This window comes from Coenobita brevimanus, chromosome 114 (genome assembly GCF_032717465.1).
Source record: "Coenobita brevimanus isolate Jiangsu-jjx chromosome 114, ASM3271746v2, whole genome shotgun sequence".
Classification (NCBI taxonomy): Eukaryota; Metazoa; Arthropoda; class Malacostraca; order Decapoda; family Coenobitidae; genus Coenobita; species Coenobita brevimanus.
This window is the reverse complement of record NC_137067.1, coordinates 7,614,321-7,632,251: the sequence shown is the minus strand read 5'-3', so window position 1 is coordinate 7,632,251 and position 17,931 is coordinate 7,614,321. Positions and strand designations below refer to the sequence as shown.

General features: G+C 40.9%; 1 protein-coding gene across 1 annotated transcript in view; it reads right to left on the bottom strand.

The window, feature by feature from the left end:
* LOC145418401 (acid ceramidase-like) overlaps positions 1-17,931 on the bottom strand; it is a 219,021-nt gene that overhangs the window by 118,437 nt on the left and 82,653 nt on the right. Inside the window, exon 5 of the mRNA XM_080286805.1 lies at positions 12,772-12,849. Coding sequence (XP_080142931.1) covers positions 12,772-12,849 — 78 coding nt within the window. The remainder of the gene's footprint in view (positions 1-12,771; positions 12,850-17,931) is intronic.

The window sequence follows — 17,931 nt, the reverse complement described above, 5'->3', positions numbered from 1 at the left end:
GGAAGCAGATGTAGAGGGAGTGGATAGTGTGTGAATCATCAATCTTTGGACCCTGAGTACACAACTGGACCACAACTGATTTATTGCGAGGCCGTGAAGTTCCCTACATCTGACATGACATCAGTTAATTTACATAAAGGTGTGATTCAATGGAGGACATGTTGGAACTGTTATATGCCATTTATTTGTTGATATGTCAGTAGTGAGAAAGAACCCACCCAGTGTTTAGTCTTTTCTCACATCAGTGTTCATTTGTAAACGATGGAGGCATCTTACATATTTTGCTTGTATTTTCACTTAATTTGCATATAAATTCTCTAAAAATTCATTAAATGGTGATTTTGAACTGTTCATCATAATCCTTGACCATAAAAACATGGGTATAGACACCTTTATCTCTAAGACATGAAAAGAACTTAGAGAGATATGAGCAAAATTAGAAGTTCCAATAATGGCAACAGCTAATTTGGGTATCAATGGATTTTATGAAACAAGCTCAAAGCTGTCAGAGCAACACTCCCCCTAATATTGATAAGTAGGGCTCAAAGGTCATGAAAGTGTTAAAATAGGTAAATAAAAAACTAGTAATTTAAAAATGGGGAATAGGGATTGCTAAAAAAAAGTAAACAAACAAAAAAGGATCTCTGAAGAGCATGCAAAACCAGCAAGGATTCAAGTAACACTGACAACGTAAACTCACAAATCCCTTTTGACTCTGGTATTAACAGTCTGTAAAGAGTCAAAATTGGGATTTCTGGGTTTACATTGTCAACGTTACTTGAATCCTTGGTTTTGCATGCTCTCCAGCAATCCTTCCTTGCTTGTTTACTTTTTTATTAGCGATTCCTATTCCCCATTTTTTAATTACTAATTTTCATTTACCTCGTCCGCTTACTTTTTTACAGCCTGTTTATGAATTAAACAATCAAAATTCTTGCATCTCAATTACCATTAAGGCTTTTATGTCATGACACCAAATACTTGGCATTTTCTAATAATTTTCATTGCTGTGGTGCTTTGCCATTGCACACACTGATTGCTGGTTGTTATTTTAAATTCTGGTCTTCATTTTGTTTACCATAGCTGTGAGGCCTCTTACAGTGGACAATGACTGCTTCAGAATCTTTATATTTTGCAAACTAATTAAACAATGATAATTTTTAAGAAGTTGCACTGAGTAATATCTGAAAATCTTTATATATTCAAAATGATTGCAAGACAGAATAAAAAATCTGCTGCTGTGTGCTCTGAATGACTGTTCTGCATAATAGTATATATATTTTTTTTAAACTGGAAATGCAACATTACAATTACAGTAAAAACTGATGTAGGGGGGACTTCTTGTGCCTCCCCCATCCCCTCTTCATCTCCTTCCTCTGCCTCTTCTTTGTACCCAAACCCCATCTCTTCCTCTTTCCCCTCCACTGCCCCCCCCCCCCCCGGCAATTGACTCGTAAGATGGTTACTGTCACGATGAATTCCAGTAACGCTGAAAAACTTATTCAAGTTTGGTGTTAATGCGCTTTAAGAAATGGTCATGATATCACAACGTGATCACTTCCAATTTCAGAGCCCGCGATTTTAAGTCGTCACACATGATGTTTACGCACAAGCCTGGTGGGCCTTCAGGGATGAACTAAAAAAGACTAAATAAAGCCTTCAGTTAAAAATTAATGTAACAGTGTAAAATCGCACCGGTGCGCATTAATTATGCAAAGACCCTTTCCCACAATGGCGCGTCATTGCCCACGTAAGTAGTCTACTAGTTACAGTTTTCCACTTAGTAATAATGTAGTACAATATAAAATTTAACATAGTCACACTGCTAGTGATGCACAATTGATACCTGACAGCAATTGGAGTCATCATGAATTCTAGTTCATGGTCTAGCCCGCCAGGTGTCCACAGTGTTGTTCTCAGAAAATGGGGACAAGGGGCGGTAGAGAGTAATGTTACGAAATTTTATTTTTCTTGTTCCTCAGCTTAAACTATACTTGAAAGCAATTTCCATTATTCAACATAAATATAAAGATGTAGTATCTGATATTAATAAAGGCATGTCATCTTTGTGTGAATACTACAAAATTTGTATGAAAACTTAACAAATACCAATTTAGGGTCCTTTCACACATTCTAGAACAGCCAGCGGTTACTGAAGTGACTTATTATGTACCCAGAAACTATGGTAAGATTGTAAAAGGTAATATAAATGCATGTCACTGTCTGTGAAAATTGATATATATTGGCCAAGATATGAAATAAGGAATCACTGGCATCTTTATGCAGATGCCCGCCACGCTGCCAGGCACACGATTATCATTCTAGGACAAAGTCTCGGACTGTCACAAACACAACGATTCTCAGGCATTTGGAGTGACGATGCCTGTGTTTGTTTGTGCAGTGGTAGACTGCTCGTTGGATTCAGGAAATATGCTAATCGGTATCCTTCTATGACTGAAGTTAGAGGCCGTGAGAAATTTCCCTCGGCTAAGGAGGAAGCAAAATGACGAAAGCTCTGGGAAAATAGATGTAAACAGAATGGAGGATGGAAGGCTACGAGATTCCATGCAATATGCTCAAGACATTTTATTGACTGGAGAGGAAATGGGTTATCATCCCAATTTGTCAGTAAATGGGGATCTGGGAATACCAATAATTTCCCATTAACACAAAGAGTCTGTCTCGATTCACCTACGCTCTTGCCTTCAGTTGGCTCAACCTGATCCAGTAAATTGGAATATTCAAGAGTTTCTCACTATACCTCATACCAATTAATCTGGCCAGGCATGTATGGCAACAGTGTTCCCGCCGAGATTCTGATTGGCTGGAAGTGGTTGTTCGATTTCGTTGTTGCATAAACCGGTACTCTCTTTATTATCAGATGTGATGCTGAATTTGTCGAAAGTACAGTTGTTAAAAGCAATAAGATATCCGTTATATACTTAACAACAATGATATTTTCGTAGGAAGGTAGAGATATGAGTCAACAAAGTATTATAACAAAGTCAAGGTTAGCATTCGAACAACTCCTTTAAATCTCCGACACTCCTTAATATAACAGAAAATTAAGGAAACCTGCTAAATCTAGGCGTTGGTATAACACATTTAAAATTTTAGATCGGTCCTTACTGTGATAATAGAGGAGATACAATGAAATAGTTTTCCTTTAGCCAACTTTGAATTTCACGATTGTTTCAAACCTCCCTCCCCGCAGAACTTGTCTTTTCATTGGAATTTTTAATCATTCAGAGTTTTGGTACGTTTTAAAGGTGAGGACTGATCTTATAATTTAAATGTGTATTATACCAATGCTTAGATTTAGCAGGTTTCCTTAATTTTCTGTTATATTAAGGAGTGTCGGAGATTTAAAGGAATTGTTCGAATGTTGACCTTGACTTGGACTGTTATAATACTTTGTTGACTCATATCTTTACCTTCCTACGAAAATTTCATTGTTGTTAAGTATATAACCGATATCTTATTGCTTTTGACGACTGTACTGTCGACAAATTCAGTATTACATCCGATAATAAAGAGAGTACCGGTTTATGCAACAACGAAATCGAACAACCCCCTTCAGCCAATCAGAATCTCGGCAGGAACACTGTTGCCATACATGCCTGGCCAGATTAATTGGTATGAGGTATAGCTGTACTAGTCATCCTTTACTATATCCCGAATGAGGCACTGATCTTTGTCTTAAGTACTGTATTGTTTAAGCTGTGCAACAGTCCATTTTTCAAACAAATCTGGCTCCATACTGCACAGGGTGAATCACGCTGCAGGTGTCGTATGCACGGAGTGACTTATGCTGGAAGTTATCGTTCCCTTCTCTTTAGCCTAAATTAACCTAACCTAACCAAACCTAAACTAACCTTACCTAACCTCATCTTTGATCAATCTAACCTAAATAAACTTAAACTAAACTAACCTCAATTCATGAAATGGCTGATTTCACAATCTGCATGTAACATAAGTATATATATTTATATCGACCTATAATTACCTGGGTATCCGGACAATTGCCCCCCGGACAGTTGCCCCCTGGACATCTGCCCCCGGACAACTGCCCCCTGGATAACTGCCCCCGTAGGATTATTCCCCCCCGGATAACTGCCCTCGTATGATAATTGCCCCCCATGGATACCTGCCCCCCAAACTGGCAGCACAACAAACATACGTCAAAGCCACCAATACAAAACATGTTTAGTAAGCTGGCCTTATGAAGAGCAAGCCGTGTTCGTCGACCCACGGTGTCATTCTCACTGTTCCGAAAACATTAACCAGCCTGATCAGTTGAAGTGTTGGCTGGTCATGACAGCTTCATTCTGACAGTCTTTCGGAGTTGTGGGGTGAAGCCGGTTGTATCAGTCTGTGGTCACCAACCAGACCAATACTGTTGCCATGGAGTTCATTCCAAGTGGGCGTGGCAAGCCAAAGCTCATTTACGAAGGCCACATATACGTGAAGCAGAAGACCTTAGCTAATGACGTGGTGTCCTATGAGTGTGAAAGACGTCGACACAACAACTGTAAGGCCAAGCTCAAGGTGCGTGGTGGAGAAATTGTTGGCAGCTTATGCTGATTTTTTTTACTAGAAAGAACCTACAACGTCTGCAAAACTCAGTGAATTGGTTTGCTGATGGATCATTCAAAGTGGTGCATGCGATTTTCTACCAGCTTTATATTGTTCATGCATTAATACTCCAACCAAGTATTTCCATGTGTTTATGCTTTGTTGCCGAACAAGCAGCACTACACTTACCGGGAATTATTCGAACAGCTGCTGCAAATCAACCTAATGCTGAGCCCAGACACTGTGCTGATCGACTATGAACAAGCCGCAAAGAATGCTATTGAGTCATGGTTCCCTGGAGTGACAGTGAATGGCTGCTTTTATCACCTCTCGCAAAGTGTCTACCATAAAGTGCAATCCGAAGGACTCCAACAAACGCATCAAGCCAATGCGGAGTTTGGACTTAAAATGCGCATGTTGCCGGCCTTAGCCTTCGTGCCACCCAACGAAGTGCTGAATGCTTTCAAAGTACTTCAGGAAATTATGCGCCCCGAAGCTGATCCTGTCATGGACTACTTCGAAGACACATACATCAAAAGGATACGGCGACAAGCTAGGCGAGCTCTGTTATTCCCGACTGACATGTGGAACATAGATGGCCGCCTGATGGAGGACTTGCCTCGCACCAATAACGCCGCTGAAGGTTGGCACAACCACATACAGTCAAGTATATCGGCGTGCCACCCAAACATATGGAAGTTTCTCCAGACACTGAGAAAAGAGCAAGCCCTCAACGAAGTGGTCATCAACCAGATGTTGGCAGGTCATCCGCCACCACCAAAAAAGAAGCGATATCAGGACTTGACGCAGAGGATTTTCAACATCGTCAGACAGTTTGAAGAACAAGATATCATTGATTACCTGCGGAGCATCGCTCACAATTTGCAGTTTTAATTTTGAAAATGTATGCATGCACCTCTTCAAAATCGACATGACCTATGTGACATGACATGTGACATGACCTGTTTCAACGACCTGATTATATTATACGAAAAATACATTTATAAAAAAATACATTTATAATAATGTCTGTCTCTTGCCTTTCGTGGATGCGGGGGCAGTTATCCGTAGGGGGCAATTATCCTATGAGGGCAGTTATCTGGGGGGCAGTTGTCCGGGGGGAAATAATCCTATGGGGGCAGTTATCCAGGGGGCAGTTGTCTGGGGGCAGATGTCTAGGGGACAACTGTCCGGGGGGCAATTGTCCTAGAACCAATTACCTGTAGTCAGTAAGACATCCAGCCATATTCCCGACACATGTATTTCATAAAATGTTGTTGATAAATGGCACAATACTTGAGATAACATGCAGATACTTTCAGCAGTAACTTCCAGCATGTCACTCCATGCAGACGACACCCGGGGTCGGTCAGCTGGGTTGGCTTTGTTATTGTTCAAACCGGCAAACATATTTCGGTGCGAGATACTAAATACGGTGTCACTAAAATCAGATGACTGCCAAGTAATGGAACATACGGCAATAAAATACTTGGACGAATTCACTGAATGCTGCTGCTGGATTTAAAGAAAAAAGAGTGAAGTATATACCAAATATATCCCAAGATGAACGCACTCAACAACGAACACAAGGACAAAGAAGCACTTGTAGTTATCGTACAGTACTGCATACAGTATATATTACAAGTTATACAGAAAATAAATGAGAAAAATACGTTCACTAGAAATATATAGAAATATATACATATATAAGGATATTTTGAGTTGTCCACATTTTCCATTTTCTGTCCAGAAGCTACACTATGGACACCTGGCGGGCAAGACCATGAACTAGAATTCATGGTGTCTCTAATTCCATACTTGCATGGCTTCTCACTTGCTTGCAATGGCATAGAGGAATCTCTATGTACCCGGATGGTGGATGATCATCTTCGATTAGGTGTTTTAAAATAGGTCATGGACATGTGCAGTGACCCATTAAGTACGACAGGCTAGTTTCTATCCCGAAATACGGAATAGATTTTCTTGTAGACCTGTGAAACAATAATATTAATATGAATAATAAGAACAAACTGGCTAATTTTGAATGTACCAAAGTTTCTTATAACACTTCTTTTCCACATTATCAATGCTTGGCTGACCTATCTATCTATCTATTGCCAGATGCCTTAATCCTGTAAGGGGTGGCCACAAACAAATCACCTCCATGTCGCTCTGTCCCCCGCCATTTCACTGTCCTGCTCCCAGCTCACTCCCCTTCCTCTCTCATATACCTCTCCACTCCATCCCTCCACCTCACCCTTAGCCTCCCCCTCCCTCTCCCCCTTTCCACCTCACTCACATACACTCTCCTCATCAGTCTCTCACACTCACATACACTCTCCTCGTCAGTCTCTCACTCTCCATCCTCTCCTCATCGCCACACCACCTCAATGTGTTTCTCCTAATATTTCCTATCACATCCACATCCACATCCACACCACAACAACCCTTCACTTCCTCATTTGTCAGTCTGTTTCTCGATGTGACTCCACATGCTCCTCTCAAATAACTCATTTCCACTGTTCTCACTCTTGACTTCTGTCCCTCCAACAAGGTCCAGGTTCATTTCCATATGTTAGAGTTGGTATCACAATACTGTCATGTAGTGGCTTTTTCACTTCCATGTTTCTTATCACTACTTTCAAGGAACCATTAACCTTTCTACCCTGATGCACCCTTTCAAGCACTTCACCTTCTAAACTTCCATCCTTACTCATCACACTACCCAAGTACTTAAAAGTATTCACATTCTCCATTTCCTTCCCATCCAATCTCACTGTACATTCACTGACTCCACTTCTCTCGAAGACCATCACTTTACTCTTCCCTACATTCACCTTTAGATTCCATTTCTTACACACTCTCCCAAACTCATCCACCATGCCTTGCAGCTCCCATTCGTCTTCACTTAACAACACAGCATCATCTGCAAACAACAGTACAGGGAGTTTCCAAACATTGCCCTCTCTCACTAGGGCCACTCCAACATCCAATGCCCTACCTTGTATCTCTTTTGTAACCCCATCCATATACAGCTTGAACAACCATGGAGACATGACACATCCTTGTTTCAATCCAACCTTCAAATAGAAAAATTCACTCAGTTCATTATCTACACACACTGCATGCTTAGCGCCCTCATACCTACTCTTCACGGCCTTCAACAACTTCCCATCTACTCCACATATTCTTAATACTTTCCACAATCCTTGTCTATCCACCCTGTCATATGCTTTTTCCAAATCCATGAAGGCTGCACACAACTTCCTTCCCTTCTCTAGAAACTTTTCCACTAAAGATCCAAGAATGAATATTTGATCTACACAACCCCTTCCCTTCCTAAAACTTCCCTGTTCTTCTCCAACTAATTCCTCTGTTATTTCCCTAACTCTGTCAGTAAGAATCCTACCATATACTTCTCCTATTACACTAAGAAGGCAAATGCCCTTATGATTAGCACACACTTCTTTTTCCCCTTCTCTGTTGTACAGGGGAATAATTATACCTGACTTCAAGTCCTCTGGAAATGTACCTTCCTCCCAGACCAATCTGCACAGCTTCCACATCCACTCCACCACTATCTCTCCCCCATGCTTCAGCATTTCACCACACACTCCATCAATTCCTGGGGCTTTCCCCATTTTAACTTTCTTCATTGTTACCACAACTTCCATCCTACTAATTTCTTCCTCTCTTCTCACATCCCTCCTTCTCCCAGCCATTCCCCAGCCAATTATACTTGCAATACTTTAATTCTCTATGTTCAATAATTCATTAGAGTGTTCCCTCCATCTGCTCATTTTTTCTCCCTTCTCCACTAGTAATCTACCATTTTTATCTTTCACTCCCCAACTAACTTCTTTGTAACACTGTCTAACTCTCTTTACCTCCTTCCAGAACATTTTCTTACATTCCCTCCACTTTACACTCAAATTCCTTCCAAATTCCTCATCCACTCTTTTCTTACTCTCTCTTACTGATCTTTTCACCTCTCTCTTCTTCTCTACATTTAACTCTCTCTTCCATCTCTCAACTTCTTCCATGCCCGTTTCTCATCCACTCACTACATGCTTTCTTCTTTTGTGCCACAGCCTCTCTCACCTCTTCAGTCCACCATGCTGTTCCCTGCATCCCCTTTCGTCTTCTCTTCACCTCACACACCGCCTCACATGCTGCACTGATTTATTCTGTGAATATCTTGCACACACCTTCCACATCCCCCATCTGCTCCAATCTATATTTACCCAATCGCTCCTCCACTTCCCTCTTATATTCTGTCTTTTTTCCATCCTCTTGTAACTTTCCTACCCTCCTTTTAAGAACTACTTCCTTCTGTCCTTCCCTTTTCCTATTTCTCCACTTTGTTTGGACTTGGATTCTGACCACCACCAAGCGGTGGTCCGAAAGTCCATTCCCCCAACCTCTATATACTCTTGCATCCATTACACACCTCATCCTTTCATCCACACACACATAATCAATCACTGCCTTCCGTTTATTACGTTTACCATCCACCCTTCTCATCATTCGCCACGTATACCTATGAATCATTTTGTGCCTGAAGAGGGTATTAGCTATCACCAACCCCCTCCCGGCACAAATGTCCACTAAAGCAATGCCATTCTCATCCATCTCTGCAGGCACACCCCACTCACCAACTACTCCATCCATCTTCACATTCCCTACTTTTGCGTTCATATGTCCAATCAAAAACACTCTCTTATTCCTTTCAAACTTTTCCAAGCACGCTTCCACACTTGTCCAGAACTCTTCTCTCACTCTACTGGCACGATCTTGCGTTGGTGCATACACACACACAATCGCCCACATTTGTAGTCCAACTTTCTCTCTTACCCACACAATCCTAGAGCCAACTGATCCATACTCTCTTATATTCTCCTTCCATCTATTACTCACAACAATACACACTTTTGCCCTCTCATTCTCACCTACTCTCGCGCATATACCCCAACCATACTCCCACTGTCTCACACTCTAAATTCTCCTTTTAGTTTCAGTTAATCCACATACATCCACTTTCACACCCTCAAGCACCTGGACAATCTCTCTCTCTTTCACCTCATCGTTTGCACCCCTTACATTCCATGTAGCTATCCTGACCAAGTCCTTTGTTTGGTCCTTAGTCGTCAACTTTGTTTCAAGATTAAATTTACTTTCTAAGATGGTTTTCAGATGACTGTTCTATTAGGGTTTTCAAGAAATTCCTGGGCGATCCCTATTATGAACCACTGTTCTATTAGGGTTTTCAGGAAATTCCAGGGCAATCCCTATTATGAACCACTACCGTGGTTCATGATATCTTATGCAGACGTGAATGCGTGGTACCCCTATCAGGCTACTGGGATACAGGAAACCGCTATGCTTGTCACTCAGTGTCGAGCCATCTAAAGTGGAAAGAGGAAGAATAAAAGTGAAAGGAAAAATGGGAGAAAAAGAAAGTGAATGATAAAGTCGATGGAAGATATAGGCAGTTCTACAACACATGAATGTGAACTAGAAGCTAGAAAACAGCATTACATGTAACAATGAAACTTTAATGGGTAATTTTTATCAAACTTACTGTAGATTAGTCCGCCCCATCCCGACCACTTTTCCACCATTGACTCCCCCCAATCCCGACCATTTTAGGAAAATTTTTTTTTGGCTCAAACCTTCGCTTTTGGTGAGAAACATCGAAATTCATAGAGAAATCGCTCACCTGAGGTTTAAAATACTCAATATAGGTAGGAGTACCTCCTTACCTTACTGGGTTTTCTATCAGGCTGGCACCAAAGAAAACGAGTTCTATGGGAGGATAACTATTTCACACCACTCATAAACGGTATTTATTTATTTACTTGGTATGAATTTATATGTAGTACGAGAGTATATTGGTTTTCAAGCAGTAATATAGGCATTATAAGCATTGTTTCACTCACTAATACCTGACCTTTTTTTGCCACATTACCTGATCATCATTTCTAACTGTTTCTTCCTCTAATGCTATGTAAAGTTTGTCCTCCACATTGTCATTGATTGGGGAATCACTCTGGCCCTGAATTTCGTACCGTGGCATGACATGGCTATACTGGCCAGGTCACTGATAACAGGTGAATTGCTGAGACAATGGCATGCAGGTGGAGGAGGAGGTCATGCTGGGTAAGGCATTGTCCCTGCCTGGCATCTTGTAGAGGAAGGTGTCACGTGTATACGTACCAAAAATCACTTGCGAAAATTGAAAATTGTGCAAATTAGGGACCTTGCAATTTTTTTGCGTTTATGTACGTCGACGGGATTGGCAGTGACAAAACGTGTGGTTGTTAAAGAACGTCGACGGGACACCGCGGGTTAAACCCCTTTAATCCAATGACAAATTTTTCAATATTTCTTGCTCCTTCCAGGCAGTTTATTCAGCTTTGGAAAGACTATTCAAAGTGGAAATGTTTGATCTATGACGAACTTGCCCTGTCACTACGAGAGCTATATCCAAACTGAATAAAATCTGCAAGCATAAATGAACGAAACATGTCAACTAATTGAATGAGTTAACAGCAAAAGTAAATGTCAAAACAGGTAGCATATACTGAGGACTCTCTTGGAATGCATAACATATTTGGGGTTGAGAAAGATGATGGTGAAGAGAACCTTGGGGATGTTCTAATTCCTTCCAATGGGACTCTGAGCTATATTCTATGTGGCACAGGAAGCTTCATCCCACATCTTCCTTAATGGTTTATTTTGCATATTACATTTCTCCTTACCACTGCAGGTGGCTCTCCAGTGAGTGACAAGGCAAATGGCTTCCTGTCACTCAGGAAAACATTTACAATGCTGGGTGTTAACCATATAGCCAAATAACGGGATGATGTGGAGCTTATTATGGTATCTCTGTTAACTGGGTGGAGAGATGCAAATGCAACACCCACGCAGGAACCAACCCTCCACACAAATATCCACACCTCACTGTGACAAGTCACTGTCAGCCATATGGGAACACAATTCATTGGATGCGCTGCCCCTGCAGGGGTGGTAGCTTGCCTGCAACTGATGGGTTTGCTCAATCTGAGATACGGGGGTAGTAGTGTACAATAAAAACACCTTTGCATTCTCTTATTATCAACATTCTGTACTGTGGAAAGGATAGAGGGTGAGACTAATGAGGAGAGTGCATATGAGTGAGGTGGAAGGGGGGAGAGGGAGGTCAGGGGGAGGCCAAGGATGATATGGAGGGATGGAGTGGAGAGGTATATGAGAGAAGAGGGTGTGAGCTGGGAGCAGCGCAGCAACATGGTGGGAGACAGGGTGACATGAAGGCAATTTGTTTGTGGCCATTCCTTATGGGATTAAGACATCTGGCGACAGATAGATTCTGTACTTTGCAATTAACAATCTGAGACAATAATGAGGAATATGTGCTGAATAAACTACTTAGAAAAAGGTGTTAGGAAATCTCTCAAACTATACAGAACATCCTGACATCCGCTGTGATGCTGACAGACATCACAATCAAGTCAGACAGTGACTCAAGATGTGAACTTAAACCCAGACACTGATGCTGTTTCCATACTCCCTTAAAGTCAAGCTAATGGAGAATCCCTTTGACCTAACACAATTCTTTGGACTACACTGTAATTAGATTCTAAAGCATGTGAATGGGATGTACATTCAGATTCTCAGAGTGATGATTAAGGACATGATGATGAAGGATTCAAGAAGAGGGAGAATAAGTTTTGAAAGGTACATGTCATCCATCGAGATAGAAACCAGAACTGAAAAGACAATACCTGAAGAGGAAGATGGCTCATTAGTTATAAATTCTTGGCAGTGCTGAAGCTGCCAAGCCCAGTACAGTGGAATAACTCTTTCTGAGTTTTGAAAGCTCAGTCTGATGAACACAGTGATCAGTCTTCCACGAGTCACTTTATCCTCTCTCTGCTTTACAGAGTAGTAAGAGAGCATTATAAAAGTCATGTTGTAATTAATTACTGTAAAATTCGTCAATTATTTTTCAGCTTCACCTTGTGTTTTAAAGTTATTCTACATAACTATACAAAAGCCTCCTATTAACACTTTGTCTGTTGCATAATTAAAAGTAGCATTTAAAAAATCTGGATCAGTTTAGATGGCTTTCATGTTCATAACATTCTGTGATAAGAAATAAGCTATACTGCATCTCTAGTATCCTTAAAGACTAACCTGACTAAATGAGATGCCAGTGGTTGCTGAGATACCCTGCAATTCCTCATAGTATGGTGCTGGCAAGCTCCTGCCAACCTGCAAAACAAATTGCTCTTTATTATCATAATACTGTCCTCCCTCCCATAACGCAGCTAATATAGACTGACAACAAGCTGCGGTATACTTTTCCACGTTATACATTCCACGTTTCCAGTATAAAGGGCTAACCTAGACTGGACATTTTCCAAACTCGCCCTTTTCACCCCAAGTCCCACCTACACCCTCCAAAAAACAACCTACTGACATTCAATCTGATACTCATACATGGGAAATTACTAAAAATACATAAGAAAGGCTCCTAGACATTCATAAAAAAAAGTTTAGGTCACTAACCTGACAGGCTCTGCTGGTCAGTAACCCTGGTCCTGCCGCTCACACTGTTGGATGTAGGTTATTGTGAGCATATTTTCCAAAAAAGCCCTGTCTCGTCAGCATTAAAAATCTGGTCCTGGGTGTGCCCACGATCTCTGATGACATCTCTATGAAATGTTGGGAACGTAGAAGCAGTGGAAACATCAGCACTGGGCCCCTCACCTGTTAAACTAACGCTCTTAAACCCATTCTTCTTAATAAAAGAATTCAACCAAACTTTCAAGGCCTTGAAGGGTGTCAGGATCTCCTGTTTAGCCGTATTGTTACCTCACTGAAGAAATGCTTGGCCTTGTCATGTAGCATGCTGCTGTCAGTAGGGATGTTTCTCTATCTCTGCCTCTCAGTGAACCAAAGTAAAAGTTGCTTCGTGGTCTTCAGAGCTGCATTCCTGATCTTCATTGCAACTTGTCCTGCTGCTGTGGGATTGCTCTTAATGTATGCCTTTATCTTCTCTCACTCTCATTCTTTCCATACTGTCCTGATGGTACTTTTATTAACCTTGTGCTCCTCTGCCAAGCCAACTTCTCTCCTCCTGCCCACCAACTCTTGTATTATCTCCATTTTCTGCCCGTAGGTGAAGCGCTGTCACTAGGTCGGGTCCAGCTAGCTGCGAGACATAATGCTTAGGTAACAATGCTCTGTACCACAGGAATAGCTACTTCAGACACGGCCACAAGGTGGGAGACCACCAAAAAACAATGGAGGACGCCCCCAGCAGCCAATGGGGGTGCACATGGATGTAACGTCATGCAACCAATCACGGTGCACTGCTCGCCTGACGTCATCACGCATGACATTTGACTTTCGGTGGGCCGTCTGAGCTTTGATGCCTGACAACTCAAAGCAGTATATCTGTTTGTGACCACAGTACATATTCATTGGTCACATTGTAGGTGACTGCGTAAGTACAAATCCGTGTTACATGATATTGCGTTATGAGAGGGACAACTGTACTATTCTTTAAAAAAATCAGCTTCTTATACAAATACATATATATATATATATATATATATATATATATATAAATATATAAATATATATATATATACTATATATATATATATATATATATATATATATATATATATATATATATATATATATATATATATATATATATATATATATATATATATATATATATATATATATATATATATATATATATATATATATATATATATATATATATATATATATCTGTGTATATATATATATATATATATATATATATATATATATATGTATATATACTGTATATATATATATATATATATATATATATATATATATATATATATATCTGTATATATATATATATATATATATATATATATATATATATATATATACAGTATATATATATATACAGTATATATATATATATATATATATATATACAGTAATCTCTAAACTATCCAGACGTCCACTTTCCGGACACCCCATTTACCGGACCTTGTGGGCCTGGACCTTCAGAACCCAAAAATGGCCAAAAATAGGCGAAAATCCCCCCCAAATCCGATTTTTTCCCCTCCCGTAATTTAAAATTGCCATGCGGCGCCGAACAGCTGTTTACACCATGGCCCCTTCACCCCTTCCTTCCTCTCCCCTCCCCCTCCACTGTCAGGGTTGCCATTTGGTATTTTTCAGTACCAAATGTGGGCCAATTTGATAATGAAAAATTCGCTTGGTAATTTATCAGAATAATGCATTACAAATCGATTTTTCACATGTATGAGGATACACATGATGGAGATGGTGGATTGTCTGCTCTCTCTGATTTATCTGCTAGCCTACATAGCGTGAAAATAATCAATATGCTCTTAATTATAAGGAGAGTGATTACATGTATTTCCACTTGTATATATAATTAGTGAAGAATAAATGCTAGCTTTACGAATTTAGTAATGAAAAGTTAAATTAGGTAATGAAAATTGAGGAGTTTGGTAATGTGGTCGTTGCGATCTGAGAACTCTGTTTCCCCATCACCAACACTCCAACAGTTACTGCTTAACTTCGGTCACGAGTGGATGCTTATCGCAATGGATGCCACATGTGCTCGTTTTTTGTGAATAAACAGTGAATAAACTGCAATACCTCGCCAGCAGACCACACGGGAATTTACAGTGTTGTGCAGTGTTAAGAAATTAGAATTTAGAGAGCAAAGGATTACCGGTAACTGTGGAGTGCAAACTGGTGGATGAAACTGGCGTGGTGCAGAGTTAAACAATTATAACTCACAGTGCAAAGAATTACTGTAAGTGCAGCACAACACTAGATTACTGTACGTGCTTCAAGAGCATATTCACCACTGCCAAAACCTTTGAGAAAGCAGCCACAGACGTGCTGCAAGTACCCTGGCTGAGGTAGAGTCACTTCTAATTCCTCGTTCTTTGGTTCCTTTTCATTTATTTCATGCCTTATGTCCATTATTGGTGTGAACAGGGTCTTAAATAGGTTTAAATAGGTGCTATGCATGCCTGGTAGGGGGTCATTAAGGTGGCTTTCAAAGTTAGGCTGGGTTAGGGTCCTTAAGTACCAGTCCAGCAGGCAGGGGCCCAATTTCCGGACGGGACCACTTTCCGGACATGCCTTTGGCTCTATTACATCGGATAGTGGAGGGATTACTATATATATATATATATACATATATATACAGTACCCTCGCGTCCAACACGGTAATATTGTCATGCATGTGTCCCATGTTGGACCAAAAACGTGTTGGACAAACAATAGAGCTTATGGGGAAAAATGAATTATGTCAGCAACCCTAGGAAAAGTCACCCTAAATACCTGCCATATACCTATACATATATTGGTACTATTGTAATTATAATAAATGGTACTGTGCTATGAATGATAACTAACCTTTTAGGATAGTGTTGGTGGGCTTGCTGGGAATGGAAGATGGTATCCAAGGCTGTAGGTAGTCCTACTGGGTCCCCGGAGGATGGCTGCTGGCATCACTAGCGGGTAATGGCTGCTGCTCCTCCTCAACCTCCCTCATAAATCCTTTGAAATCACACTCAGAATCACTATCTTCGTCCACAGGCATGGAAGTCCTGCTTCTGCCTGTCCTAGCACTCTGTAAGCCTTCACTGCTGCCAGGATCTTGTCTTGGTTTTTTATTATGGTCCTCATGTTGGCTTCATTCATGTCGTAGGCCTTGGCAATGACAACTTTCCTCTCCCCTTTCTTCTTCCTCTCGATGCTTTCTAGCTTGGTGGCCTGAGGGAGGTGCCGACGCTTCTTGGGGTTCTCAGAAGGCTTCCTAGGCATCGTGAGCAGGGTAAAATGCAGTAACAAGGGCTGAAAATGCAGCAAGAAAAAAGCACCTTCCAATGCGAATTATGCGACTGAGTGGCGCTGTGGCGGAAGAAATTAAAAAAAAACATCACGTGACAGCAGAAGCGTTTTTAATTGGGCGGCATCATGATCACGTCACGATAGCGGGCAGGGAAGGCTACTTGATCAGAAGTTTTCATTGGCTATCATCATAATAGGAATGTCCAGTATGACCGTGTTGGACCAGAGGTGATCGTGCTAGAGGTGAACTCTGCGGATTTCGCCCACTTCTCAGTGCTCTGTGCGTGTTATGCTAACACGCTCGTGTTGCAGTAATTAAATCGTATTAAATAATACTAATTATTTGCTCTCCGTGCTGGACGTGAATCATGCTGGACTAACGCGTGTTGGACGCGAGGGTACTGTATATATATATAAACACTTTAAGGAATTGTTGAACATAGAGGATGGAAGAAATGCGAGTATAAGTGACTGGGGAATGGCTGGGAGGAGGAGGGAGGTGAGAAGACAGGAAGAAATCAGTAGGATAGAAGTTGAGGAAGCAATGAAGAAAGTTAAATTGGGGAAAGCCCCAGGAATTAATGGAGTGTGTGGTGAAATGCTGAAGCATGGGGGAGAGATAGTAGTAGAATGGATGTGGAAAATGTGCAGATTGGTCTGGGAGGAAGGTAGAGTCCCGGAGGATTGGAAGTCAGGTATAATTATTCTCTTGTACAAAGGAAAAGGGGAAAAAGAAGTGTGTGGTAATCATAGGGGCATTTGTCTTCTTAGTATAATAGGAAAAGTGTATGGTAGGATACTTATTGACAGAGTTAGAGAAAGAACAGAGGAATTAGTTGGAGAAGAACAGGGAGGCTTTAGGAAGGGAAGAGGTTGTGTAGATCAGATATTCATTCTTAGATCTTTAGTGGAAAAGTTTCTAGAGAAGAGAAAGAAGTTGTACGCGGCTTTCATGGACTTGGAGAAAGCATTTGACAGGGTGGATAGACAAGGATTGTGGAAAGTGTTAAGAATATATGGAGTAGATGGGAAGTTGTTGAATGCCGTGAAGAGTATGTATGATGGTGCTAAGGCTGCAGTGCGTGTGGATGGTGAACTGAGTGAATTTTTCTCTTTGAAGGTTGGGTTGGGTTGAAACAGGGATGTCATGTCTCCATGGTTGTTCAATCTGTACATGGATGGGGTAATAAAAGAGGTACAAGGTAGGGTAGTGGATGTTGGAGTGGCCCTGGTGAGAGAGGGTAGTGTTTGGAAACTCCCTGTACTGTTGTTTGCAGATGATACTGTGTTGTTGAGTGAAGACGAAGGAGAGCAGCAAGGCTTGGTGGATGAGTTTGGGAGAGTGTTTAAGAAACGAAATCTAAAGGTGAATGTAGGGAAGAGTAAAGTGATGGTCTTTGAGAGAGGTGAAGTCAGTGAATGTACAGCGAGATTGGATGG